Here is a 12,933-nt window from a genome sequence, read left to right on the forward strand (position 1 = left end):
TTGGAAAACTTCTCAGAGCTGGGATGAGTGAGCTAACCAACCACTAGAGACAGGCAGAGGAGCCTGCTGCAGGTTCAGCCTGCACCATCCCAGCTGGGTGCCCTGCAGTGTGGGGGATGCCCTACACACAGCATGGTGGCACTGGCAGGGGCTGGCTTGGCTGATTACAGAACAGCCACCCAGAGCATGCTGCAGTTTCACAGAAGCCAAGAAGGGGAGGTCACAGGCTCAGACTTCTCTTCCCTTTAAAGAAGCAACACTGAGACTCAAGGCAGCCTCCACCTTGGCCCAAGAAGCCCAAGGCTGCCACAGAGAACCTGCTGCACAAGGTACACAACGCCATGAGGATGCTCAGCACTTCCCAGCAAACATCATTGGCCTCTCCAAACACTGTGTGTATCTACCAGATTAGGCTCTGGGTAATATTTCAGGAGAGCACCTTTTTTCATTAGCTGAGGGGTTCTGAAGGAGGTGATCCTTAATAATTTCTATGGGCTTGGTTCTTCTTATTGATTTCCTTTCCCGTTTCCTTTCCCTATGTCTTGCTCTGATGCCAGAGAAGTGGTGTTCATTATACTCAATAACCTTGTGTTTACTATGCCTGCAATATCCCATCAAGCATCAGAACTGCCTACTAATTTACTTAAATAAATGTGTTAATTAATGAAAAAAAATCAGCAGCACATTACATCACTCACAATACCTGCACCATAAGGCTCAGCAGTCCCAGATTCAAGCACTCCACATCAGATGCAGGAGCTGGAACAGGAGGGCTGTGAGTTTCTCAAGCCAGGTTGTTCACTCATTCCTGGCACTTGGAGGAAGGTGGAGGAGCCCCCTCAGCCCCAGTGCTGAGCAAGGCCAGCACTGGCACAGATCTGCCCTGCTTGGGGTCTGACTCAGAGGCTTCATCTGCTTAAATGAAGCCCATTATTTTGCTGGTCCATCAGCCAATGACTCCTAATCGTGCCAGTGCCTAAAGTCAGCTTGCAAGCACAGCTAAAATACTAATCATTAATTTCAGTCACTTATAAATGCCTGTTATGCTATCAGGTACATTCCAAGTGCCACTCAGGATGACTGGCTGGGGCATGGAAATTGAAGGAAAAAGAATACACAATAGAAAATAAACCCCCTCAATACTGGGCACAAAATGGAGATGTTAATAATGCCACTGATGCAAGGAAAGACCTGTTTGGCCAAATGCACATAACTGTGTACCAGAGTTTTAAGGAGACAGCTGGGACTGCAGTCTGGAACACAAAAAGGGATGATCCTCAATAAAAGGTTGTTATCAACTACTACTACAGCTCTACCAGGCAGTAGAAGGCAATGGATTTAACAGACTGTGTTTTAAGTTACTCTTTTTTTTTCATGGACTGCAGAGTAAAATGCTCAAATTCAGTGAACCTTGCACTCCCAGGACAGTGTTAACAATTTAACTCCTAATTTTAACACCCAACTTCAGATGCACATCAGCTGAGCAACCAAAACACTTTCTATTATATAGATAGATGTCTTTGTTTGAAGGAATTGCTGACTCATTCCTTTAGTGGGAATAGTCATCCATTCCTTTGAAGATGAGGTCATGCAAAGGAAGCCAGGTGACCCACATAGCAATAGCTTAAATCCCTCTCCTCTGTGAGGGATTCCAAAGGCACCTGTGCATTATTCCAGCCATCCTCAAGCAGCTGCAATCCCACCAGGCAGAGCCGTGCAGAGAGCTGACTGCTTTTGTAACTCCTCAGACAGACTGGTTTGGCTACTTAACAGGAAACACAAGTCCAAAATCTTAGAATGAGGTGATTAAATACTTGCCAGAAGCAGAAAGTATTCAAACAGGAACATTAAATGTGAAATTAACTGAAATTGCTCCTGAAGCAACTGCTTAGCCTGGCCCAAGGAGCAGAGGAATGGAAGGTGGTAAATGTGACAGCAACTTCTGAAAAGAGCCTGAGAAAGTGCCAGCTGGTACCTGGGATTTATTTACAGGTCCAATGAACTCAGTTGAATAATAAGGAGCAGATTGAGCTGATGCATGAGGAAATACAATACCACAATGAGGAGTTATCATATCTTTTACAGCACAAAAATTGGTCAGAAATTGGCCGAGAAGCACAGGAATAAGGGTGAACAGGCTGACATTAGATACTTAATTTCCCAACAGTTTTGATGACCAAAATTGGGAGGGAAAAAATGGACTCTTTCCAATAGGACAGACAAGTGAGAAAAATACAGATTACCAGAAGAATGTGACATTTATTTTGGGACCTGTGCTAGTCAGCACATCAAAAATTTCTTCTTCTTAAAGGATGTGAAGATTAACACTGAAAAAATAAAATTATTCATATTTTTCAAGACAACAGCACATTTCACAGAGTGATTGAAGAATCCCAAGATGCTGGATTAAAGAATAGAAAGGCAGATGGAATCGAAATAAAAGATGGAACTGAATTCTGAGAAACATTAAATGATTCAAATAAACAAAAGTATTCTTAATTATACAAATCCAGTGACAGACAGTAAACTGTCCTTTGTCATTCAGGACAGAGATCTCCCAGCCACCATGGATACTTCTTTGAAAACATCACCTTGTTATAATGTCAAGAATTAAGACTGGGGGGAAAAACCCAAAAGCTAGAGAAGAAACTAAAAAACCCTTATTAGGCCTCTATTTAAAACCCTGATTTAAGCACATCTTGAAAACATCATATCAGACTCACCCCTCTTCTCCCTTTTTATAGGAAGTACCCAAAATAAGATTTACAGAAGGGCAACAAATGAACAAAGAGGAGGAATAGCTTATGTATTTAGGAGATTAAATAGACACAGAGTCTTCAGCTCCACAAAGAGAGCAGGGAAGATGTGCCAGCAGGAAGAGGTTGAACAAGGAACAATTATCCAATAATTCCCACAGTATGAGAATCAGAATGTATCATTAAGAGATTTAGAGCACAGGCAGGGAGGTACTTCCACATGGCTAAGGGCTCTGCTGGAAATACAAAGTGCCAAACCAAAAGTTTCACAGACCCAGGAACACTGAAGTGCATGAGGAGCCAGTTCTGGGAGCCCTGACCCACAGGAGAGATCCATGAACATGGAAGTGCATGAGGAGCCAGTTCTGGGAGCCCTGACCCACAGGAGAGGGCCAGGGAAACCACAGCATTTCCTGAGTTTATCTGTTGCCCTCAGCATTTCCTCCTGCCCAGCTGGACACTGCCACCACAGACCAGAAACGCTCTGCTTTTCTTTCTTTTCTGTGTTTTCAGGCAGGTCACTGAGGTATTGCACACATATTCACTTGCAATATAAAATGTCAAAGGAGGAAATGATGTTTGACATAAACCCAACATTAAAGAATTCACTGTCATCACGACCTCTTTGTTGTTCTAGAAGGGGGGAAAAAGGATTAAGATATTTCCTTTTTACACTCAATTTAGTTTAGGAAGACTGAAAGGAAGTAGATTTTACCCTACTCCCCAAGAGCATGTGATACTCAGAGAGATAACAGCTCTTCATAAATGAGTTGAAAAACAGGAAGTCATTCCAGAGGAAAAAACCCCAAACAAACAGCTCAAATATTCAAGTCAGGAGTTGGAGGCTGTTTATAGAGCTTCTTTCCTTGCTTATTTTCCCATTCATCATTATGTATAATATTTTGCCACAGCAAAAGAAAGGGAAATAAAATACTTTATTTAGTTGCCCAACAGTTTCAATGCAAAACCTCTTTTCTGCCCAGGAAATGACCATGGGCTTGCTGGTGGGAGCCTTTACAAAAGGACAGGCAATATTTATGAGCAGTTTGAAGGTTTCCTAGTGAATATCCATCTGGACAAAGTGGATATGCAAGCTTTGCACTCTCTCTCCCTCTCTTTCTCATTCCTAGGTCAGTTACCTAATCCTAAAATTACATCCAATTTTCTCTGAGGAATAGCTCTGCATAAGTCTAAGTTAAATGCCTCAAAGGCATCTAAATCAGGATTTTCTTAGTAGTGGAACAGCCTTAAAAACAAATTAAAATCATGCTTTCATGACAAAGAGGATTTTGTCTCAGGCTTTGAATTCCTTTCATGGAAATGGGTTTACTTTGTACCCATGCAAGCTTGACAAAAGGAGGCTGCACATTCTGTGGTGGGAGCAACTGGTGGCATTTTTCCCCTTTCACCAAAGATGCTGCCAGGCAACTGCAGAGATGCCCTGAACTTTGTCTCACTCACCTTTCTGTAGCTGCCCCTTGAAATGCAAGCAGGACTCCCAGATTAGCCCATAAAAAATAACAAGCACTCCTAGGACATCTGTATGGAGATTACATTGTTAATCAATAGATTTTGCATAGCCCCATGGATCACTTGTTATTGATGATTACACACTTTAGCTCCTGTGACAATTTGTCAATAAAATAAAAATAAAAAAAGGCTAAAGACAGCATACTTTTAATTCAAAGATGATCTCTTTCTTGAAAAGAAGTGCCACTTTCCAAGCTCTGAAAAGACCTAGTTCATTAATATATTCCATTTACCAAGTGGAGGAGCTGTTCAAGGATTCAAAACTTTCTTGGTAATCACAATACAGGTATTTCTTTTGGACTTTGGTTACTTTAAAAATGAATATTGAAAAAAGAGGACATTTGAGTTTTGAGTTACTGAACGTGTGTTATTCAAACTCAGCATAGACTGGCATAGTTTTTACCCCCACAAAGGAGAAAGAAAAATGCTGGTTATGGACAGTTTATCTTTTTTTTTTATGGAACTGACATTTCATCTCTAAGTTTTAATCTACAATATTAAATACTTTGCTTTCTAAGAGGGAAAAGAATAGTGGGTGAACAGACCAAATTCCCTAAATTATCCTTATGTTTGAAACAGCATACTTGAGTTACTTAGGCAGTCACAAGGATTACTTTTCTATCCACAGCATCCCAGCCCCTCTGGACTCTTTCTCCTCTCTCAGGGTTTGCTTCCCTTAAACAAAACTACCAGGTTCTCTGTTTTCCTAAATGTGTTTTCTCCACTCCCAGCACAAGCCTGGGTCAGCCCACAAAGCTCCCAGCTAACTAATGACTCTCGATTACTGATGACTTTATGTTTAATTTTGGCAGTGACAAAGATGCAAACGGCTGTCCCCTTGCAGATTGCCTGACCTATCCAGTCCTTGGCAGAGATTGCCATGGTCATTCCACCTTCCATATTTAACACACAGAAAGGACCCACAAATACTAACCCAATATTTCAGAAATCCCTTTCCTTTATTACAGGATATGAATGATGAATGCACTATTGATCCTCTCTTTACATACAGATGCTGTACTCAAAACACAGGACCTGGGGAGCTGTCGATATTTAAGAGGAGCTTTCATGGAAGAAAGGCTGTGCTGACTTTCAGAGGTCCTTCATCCCTGACTGTCTGCAGGAGTAAGTTAATCAGGAGATGAAGCTCTTGTATCTAAGCCAGGCTTGGGATAGAGCTGTGCAGTCTGAGTGAAAGTAAGGAGTTCTCTTTTATCACTGTAAATACATTCAAAGTGGGAATGGGCTAATTGCAGCACTCTGTGAGCTGGAATTAATATAAACAATACATATAAAATGGAATCCATGAACCTGGTAAAGTTACAAAAGCAGTAAATGTTAGAGATGAGAGGTTGAATACATTATTATTTTAAGACTTGTGCCTAGTTAAAATAAGATTAGAAAAAAACCCAACTTCTTGCAAGCCATTTTAATTCAGTTTGTGGATAGCTGCTGGAGAATCAAAATTTTGATCAGTTATGCCCCACTTGGGATGAATAAAGCTCCAATTTTCAGCTTCTGTTAGTTTAATACAAGGATGGCAAAATTCATGTGGACATTCCCTTCATTTACTCTTGGAACAAACAATTTGCTCATCCCCATGTTTTGGCTGTCTGCCTGAACTGCTGGAACTGTTGCTTCTCCTTGAAGAATAACATTTAACCAGACAGATGATAACCCAGTCACCCTGAGGTCCTCCAAACCCCCCCTATCAGGTCAATATATTGCTCTAATGAGGAACAACCCTGGCTTCCAGAACATTGTTTTTCTGTGGGAAATCTGCAGGTAGGGGAGATGGGGATATTCAGGAGTACAGCCTGTACTTGAAAAAGGCTGGCTCTATTAAATAGCTGTCCATCTCCTGGCACTCCAGGGAAGGAAGCATGCCCCTCTAACAAAGATGAAGGGAATATCAATGGGGCTAATCTCTTCAAAGTGCTCAGTGCTCAAAGCAATCGCCTGCAGTAGCACAGTCCCCACCCTCATTAGCTCAGCAAACACAGCCAGACACAAAACACTATCTGCAATCAGGGCAAAAAATGTAAAATACAGGAGTTCCAAGCCACCTCCCTCTCCTTTCCAAAGGACAAATATTTCATACATTTTAAATTATGTCTGCACTGAAAATAAAGCCGTATATTTTAAGAATCCCTTTTCTTTCCCTTGCACCATATTTAAATATTGTGGCGTTTGCTTGTATTGAAAAATGGCCATGACACAACAGAAATACTGCACAGCACAACTCTCCCCCTGATCAACAAAGGGGGAAAATTCATTGCCAGCCTTTTCCCTTTGGCAAACTGCAACAGTCAGAAATAAGGAGAGTGATAGTTTCCTACCCCATGAAACAAGGAGACAAAATGATCTGTCAATCAGCTCTTATTTGTGTAAGTCCAATCTACCCATTGCCTCCCAATTAAAGCATTTTTACGGTCAGGAAAACAGATGTTGTGAATGAGAAAAGATGGCATAGAGCAGCAGAGAGGGAAGGAGTGAGAATTATGAGACAAGGGATTATTGTTGAATAATTCAGTCTTGCATACATCCTTTTATTCCCATGCTGACCATAGGAGTAATTAAGGATGGCCAACAGATGCTGTAAGCACTCCTCAGGGAAAGGGGCTGACAGGGACATCTTGTTGATCTCACTTCCCAGGCAAAGCAGCATGATCAGGGCTGGAAAATAGGCCATGGCTTGTATAAACCCACTCCCACCACGCTGGAATCTCCCCAGGGAGCCCACTAATGGATTCACCAGTGCAAACACGTGGGCTGGGAGGGCTACCTAGGGACAAAACATCAATACTGGGGCAGTGACAAACAGCACACAGCTGGGGCAATGGCATCTGCTCTGCCAAAGCAGGGATTTCACCTGGAGGCACAAAGGACTAAACATTTTTCCCAGTGTGGCTGAGGTGAACCACCCCACCAGTACTCCTTCTATCCAAGGAATCACTTTTGAAAATCTTTGGCTTGTATACAAACAGCTTGGTCAATGAATGGACCTGAAAGTTTATCTCCCACCCATCAGTTTAAAGTAGGGCTCCATATTCAAACACGGACCAAACACATATCACATGCTTTAAAGGGGAGTTTTATAAAGGTATATTCAAGTTTAGACTGAAGAATCAGAGAGGGACGGACAAGACAAAGGAGAAATGGAGAGCCATCACTGCTTGAAACTTGCCAGCATAAAGCAAAAGGCCTGACTTTGGTGTTCAGCCCTATCCCCTCCTGGAAGGAAAGAAAAGGAGTTTTCCCTGACTACTGCTTGGCCAGAGGAGGCAGACACAGATCAGACACACAGCCCTGACACAGCACTTGCACATGAGCTGAAGCCAAGAGGAAAGTGAAGATGACCTAAAAGTGCTGATTATCAAATAATAAATGGCAAACTAAGATATGCAGGTGGCTGCATTTGTGCTCATTAAGCAAGATCTGTGAGAATGTGGATCAATTATATACAAAAGAAACAGACCATGTGAATGCTTAGTTAGTACAGAAATGGGTGTACAGGGATGCAGGGAAAACCCACAGATCTTGTAATGCTGACCACAGAAAAACAAATGGTTCTGAAGGGACAGACATGAAGCAATTCCTGATGGGAACAAGGAGAGGAAAAAATGATGTAAAATAACAAATGGACTTGGAAAAGGCCTGAATGAAAATCAAAGCAGGCAGCAAAATAAGACTCAATTCTCTATGTAAAGAGCAAATCTTTCAAAGATTTAAAAGATGTGCTCCAAAACCACAGCTTGGTCCCTTTGCTGTCCTGTCAGGAGGAGTTACAGCACTGGGGCAAGTCTGAACTGAGTAGTAACCAGAACTGGGAGTTGTCTGAGTGAAAGGGCAAGTGCCAGCACAAATCCAAAGAATTACACTCCTCCTGCATCCCCTGTTGCTGCACCAAAGGAATTGGGATGATGGAGCACAGCCCACAGCAAAAACAAGGCAAGAAGAAAGCAGGAAGAGGGAAGGAGAGATGTTTGGCTCATGGTGAGACTGGGGAAGGGGGAGAAAAAACACTTAACTTTAACAATTGTTTAATCCTTCATGGTTTGTTTTTTCTCAATACCCAGAATCAGTGATCAGAAGGTCGTGTTAATTGTCAAGAACTTCAATCAAGTAAAGATTACCCAAGCTGAGGCTGTATTGCCTGTGACAGCTTATACATAGTCAGAATTGAGGCAGGAATTCAGGCATTGAACCACAAGGGGAAAAGCACCCTAAGGAATCAATTGATGTTATCAAGTAATCTGCCTTGGAGATTAAAGAACACAGAGCAATAAAGTGTTGCAATGAAAAAAGCTTTTGAGTCAGAAATGGGAGGCATAGGAAAAAACACACATTAATGTCAGCACATAATTGCTCTATGTGGACAAAATCAGATGCCTCTAAAGAGATTACTGCTAAATTCTGTGCTAGAGGATTCTTCTCCCATCAAGTGTGACTTTTACTGTAATCAAAAGGAGACAAATACAGAAAGTAAGTTCCAGAAACTGCAAAACAAGCAAAGGGTGAAGATCTTGTCCTGCTCCAGTTCTGTTTATATGTGCACACAGTGAGTCACCTCCTGAGATCTGCAAGTTGCAGGTGCATCCACTGCTGATTCAGCCTCTGACTCCAAAATCCACTGTTGGCTTCCCAGCAAAGGAGAGCTTCTTCCAGCCTAGAAAACTCTCCACTCTCCACCCTACCAAGATGAAGCTTTATCTCCTCACTGCCACTTAAAGAGTATCAATTTATTAAAAATGTGAAGGAAAGGAGGAAAGAAGGAGCAAAGACAGACACCTGGCTCTGTCACCTTAACACCAACTTGTCTTTGCAGTCAATACACCAACCAAAATTGAGGAAATCAAAGAGAAAATTGAGAGGGCACCTCACTGCAAGATTGATTTGCAAGGACTACATCTTGCAAATCTGAGCACACAGATTGTTACCAGATTAGGGATACAGTGAAAACTGTAATTTTGGAACTTTACCTGATGTCTCAGTATCAGTGGAAACCATCTGAGCTCTAACCTCCATGCCCCCCTCCATGAGGGGATTGCTTGTGGCTTTAGCATTATCAGTAATAGCCCAAATAATATCAAATGCAAATATTGAAAATGCTCCAGCAATAACATCCCAGAAATCTTGTCAATAATTCTGTGTTGTGTAAAAGGGTGGGTAAAACAGAGATGAAAATTTGTCTCTGCGATTTGACACCAAGAACAACTGCAGAGGAACAGCAAACAATTGCCAGCCATTGGAGCAATGTTTGCCTTGTGGTTATGGTGCTGGGTGATGTCATGTGATGTGTAATTAAATAAATGAAGCTTGCTTTCAGAGAGCAACTCTGAGCAGTTACCCTGACCCCACCATGGCTGACAGTGGTACCATCTGTTCACTGTCAATGTGTCTCCTGCATCCCTAGAAATGTTGTCTCCTAAAATAAAAGGTTTGTATCACAAGAGAATCTTGATCCTGCCATTTCTCAACTTTCACATTCATTTACAGCTTTTACATTCTTTTAATCTACTTTTCCTCAGGATAAGACATGCACCTATGGCCCTTGGGAATAGTGAGAAGCATGGAGAGGTTATTTGCTCATGCTGAGAGCAGCACAGCCCAGCCTGGATGGAGGCAGGTTAAATGTTAACACCTCACTGTATCTCCAGAGCTCAAAATAAAGCAGTGCATTTTTCCAAATATTATTTGCTTGCCCTCAGCCTTACTGTAACTGCTCTTGATTTTGGATTGTTGCTGTGAAGTGGGGCTTGTTTGGTTTGCTTGTTTTAATGTGCTGTGATAATTAATAAATACCTCATAGCACACAACCTTCTGCACCTTCTCTTACATATGCAATGCTGAGCTGTGATTAATCTCATTTACATTTTCTAAACAGCAAATGGAAAAAATAAAGGTGGTGACAAGAGGGTGCTCCAGGAATGCATGAATGCTACACAAGAATATGTGCATGTGGAGATGCTGCTGACTTGCACATAAAAAAGTAAAAGTGAATTTAGTTTAAAAATCAGTTATGCTGGGGGTCCATCTTGCACAGTAACTCTGGTCAGCCATTCACAGCATGCAGAATTCAAAGGATATGTTAATTGTGTATGACATCAGAAAAATTTCTGATACTAGACACAGTATTGAAGAGCAATACCACCAGCAGGCTGAGTTCCAGGCAGCTCCATCACCACTTCTCACTGAAAGACCATGAGTTTGTTGCAGAAAGTGCAGGACAAAGCAGAAAATCCCCATGAAGTGCAGTGGTAATGAATAATATAATTATTTTCTGTTAATTCACAAGTATGGAAAAGTCCACTTTAAGCTGGGCTAAAGAAAAGCTGAGGCAGAGTGCAGCTGAAGCAGAAAGATTTATACACAGCTGTTGTCATTAATTTATCTAAGATCTGAGTGTGGCTCTGGTCAAGCAGGAAGTGGCTTTAGGCTGCTGTTTAACTAACAGTGCTGCTCAGGCATTTAGGCCTGGACCAGCATTGGATCACTGGAGCCAGCAAGGCTCATCCCCAAAAATGCCATTGGGAGAACCCCAGTAACTCACAAACTCCTCCCACCTGGAGCATGTCATACCCACAAAGGTAACACCACTTAAAAACAAAAGGCAAGATGTGCTTGTCTACACTGCATTTGCAAAGATAATTACTTGAAAACAATACAAAGGAAAGCAGAACAAATTCTTCCATTAGCTGGGGCCTTCCTATCTCCACCCTCAATCTTGTTTGCTGATACTGCCAAACTTTTCATAAACCTCTTCTATCATTAACTTTCATTTAAATAATTATTGGGCAGAAGAAAAAAAACCTGCTCAACCATGGCTCTCTAATCTGGTAATTAAATCCACCTGTAAGAGCTGAACAATGTGTGCCTCTGACTATTAATGCAGTCAGGCATTTTACACTGGGTGGTGTAACATCAGCTGGAGAGACTGAGGGACACAGCTGGAAACTGAGCCATGTTTTGATAAGGAAAATCAACACAAGCTGCTCCACAGGCAGAGGTCCTGACTGAGGCAGATGTCCCATTCCCAACAGGCTGTTAAACACAGGATATATTTTATCTACTCTGCCCCTCTTGCAGCAGGTACAGCGTGTCTCAGCCAGGTATTTGCCTATCTTCAGCCAGCTGGAATTCCATCCTTTTGCATTCTGCCTCTCTGTGATCATCCACCCCAATTTGATATCTCTGTTGTGTGGTTACCTCTGCAGAGATAATTTTGGATTTTGTCCAAATGATGGAAAAACATGCCCATTTAGATTACCTGAAGCTGATGACATTTCTAAAAGAAAAGTTCCCATCTGGCAGAACTATTACAACTGCATTTTTCAGGGGTGTGGTTCTGCTGCAAATGACCCAATATTATATACCATAAACAAAGATGCAAAACTTCTTCAAATCCTCCTGAACAAAAAATGATGTCTTATTCCAAATCACACACATAAATACCATAGTGGTTAAACGTGTCTTTGGGAAGCTGCCCAAAACTGGACACTGCCAATGAATTTTTTATCCCCTGGAAAATGCAAGCACCTTATTCAATGATACAGCAGAGAGATCCATGAAATTACTACACATATAATATGGAATTTGATGTCAAAGTTTCCTGCCAAGGGACTCAATATATTGATAATATGCATTCCATAGTATGTGGGTCATTATGACAAAACATCATCCTATTATTTTTCTTTAATGATTCCTTATCATGCCTCAAATTCTATCAAAGCTTTATGTTTTATGAACACATAATACAAATGTGTACTTATTTTTCATGTGCCTATATATATTATGTTATATATTGTTGTATTATATCATGTTGCACTAGCTTTGAGTAAAACCATTTCCTAAGCCAGGATCTAATTCTGTGTTGCAACAGGAATGCTTGTCTGTGCTTTGGAACTGAAGATTGTTTTAAAACAAAAATGTTTTAGAATGGCTCCTCTTCAAATGAAAATGCAATGTGCACTCACAGTACTGCTGACATGGTAATACATGGTTGATGATGAAAAAATAACTGCTTAATTCAATTCCTGTGCCTAGTAAGCAGCCCTGTCAGCACGATGAAGTTCTGAGGCACTTCTAAGAGGACTTTGTAAGAGCGTTATGAAATGCAACTCCAGAATTAGCAAATAAAAGAACAAACAGTAATGGGGAATAAACACCACTGGAACATAGGTAATCTCACAATGATTTTTACCTCCATTGATCAATTCTGTATTTTATATAATACTGTTGCAATTAATTGTACTCTTTGTTATCGTGCATTTTTCATTTTATATAAATGGAGCAGCAATCCAATTTGGCAGTTCAGCCCATAGAAAACAAACATATTGATCATTGCCACAATCAGGCATTTCTTCTTCAAAATTACCACATCTGTGCTGCCTCACACATGTTATCTGCCTCCAGAACTAGAGAGAGATTAGAGAGACTGGAAAACAAACCATGTTTTAGGGAGGAAAGCTGTTTTAGAAGCCTACCAGAGCGATGAAAGGCCACCTGGTTGGCAGGGTGGGGACCTGCGTCGATGGAGAGAACGGGGAGCAGCATCCGCATGTCCCAGAGCTTCAGCACGCCCGAGGAGTCACAGGAAGCAATGCTGTCCCCCTGCCAGGGATGGAAACAGAGTCAAGGCATTGCT

The 12,933-nt window shown here is 41.5% G+C and overlaps 1 protein-coding gene across 2 annotated transcripts in view; it reads right to left on the reverse strand.

Moving 5' to 3' along the window:
• SPAG16 (sperm associated antigen 16) overlaps positions 1-12,933 on the reverse strand; it is a 375,678-nt gene that overhangs the window by 92,628 nt on the left and 270,117 nt on the right. For both annotated transcript variants that reach the window (XM_059476201.1, XM_059476200.1), the window contains exon 15: positions 12,773-12,899. In XM_059476201.1, the coding sequence (XP_059332184.1) occupies positions 12,773-12,899 (127 nt within the window). The remainder of the gene's footprint in view (positions 1-12,772; positions 12,900-12,933) is intronic.

This window comes from Ammospiza nelsoni, chromosome 7 (assembly GCF_027579445.1).
Source record: "Ammospiza nelsoni isolate bAmmNel1 chromosome 7, bAmmNel1.pri, whole genome shotgun sequence".
Classification (NCBI taxonomy): domain Eukaryota; kingdom Metazoa; phylum Chordata; class Aves; order Passeriformes; family Passerellidae; genus Ammospiza; species Ammospiza nelsoni.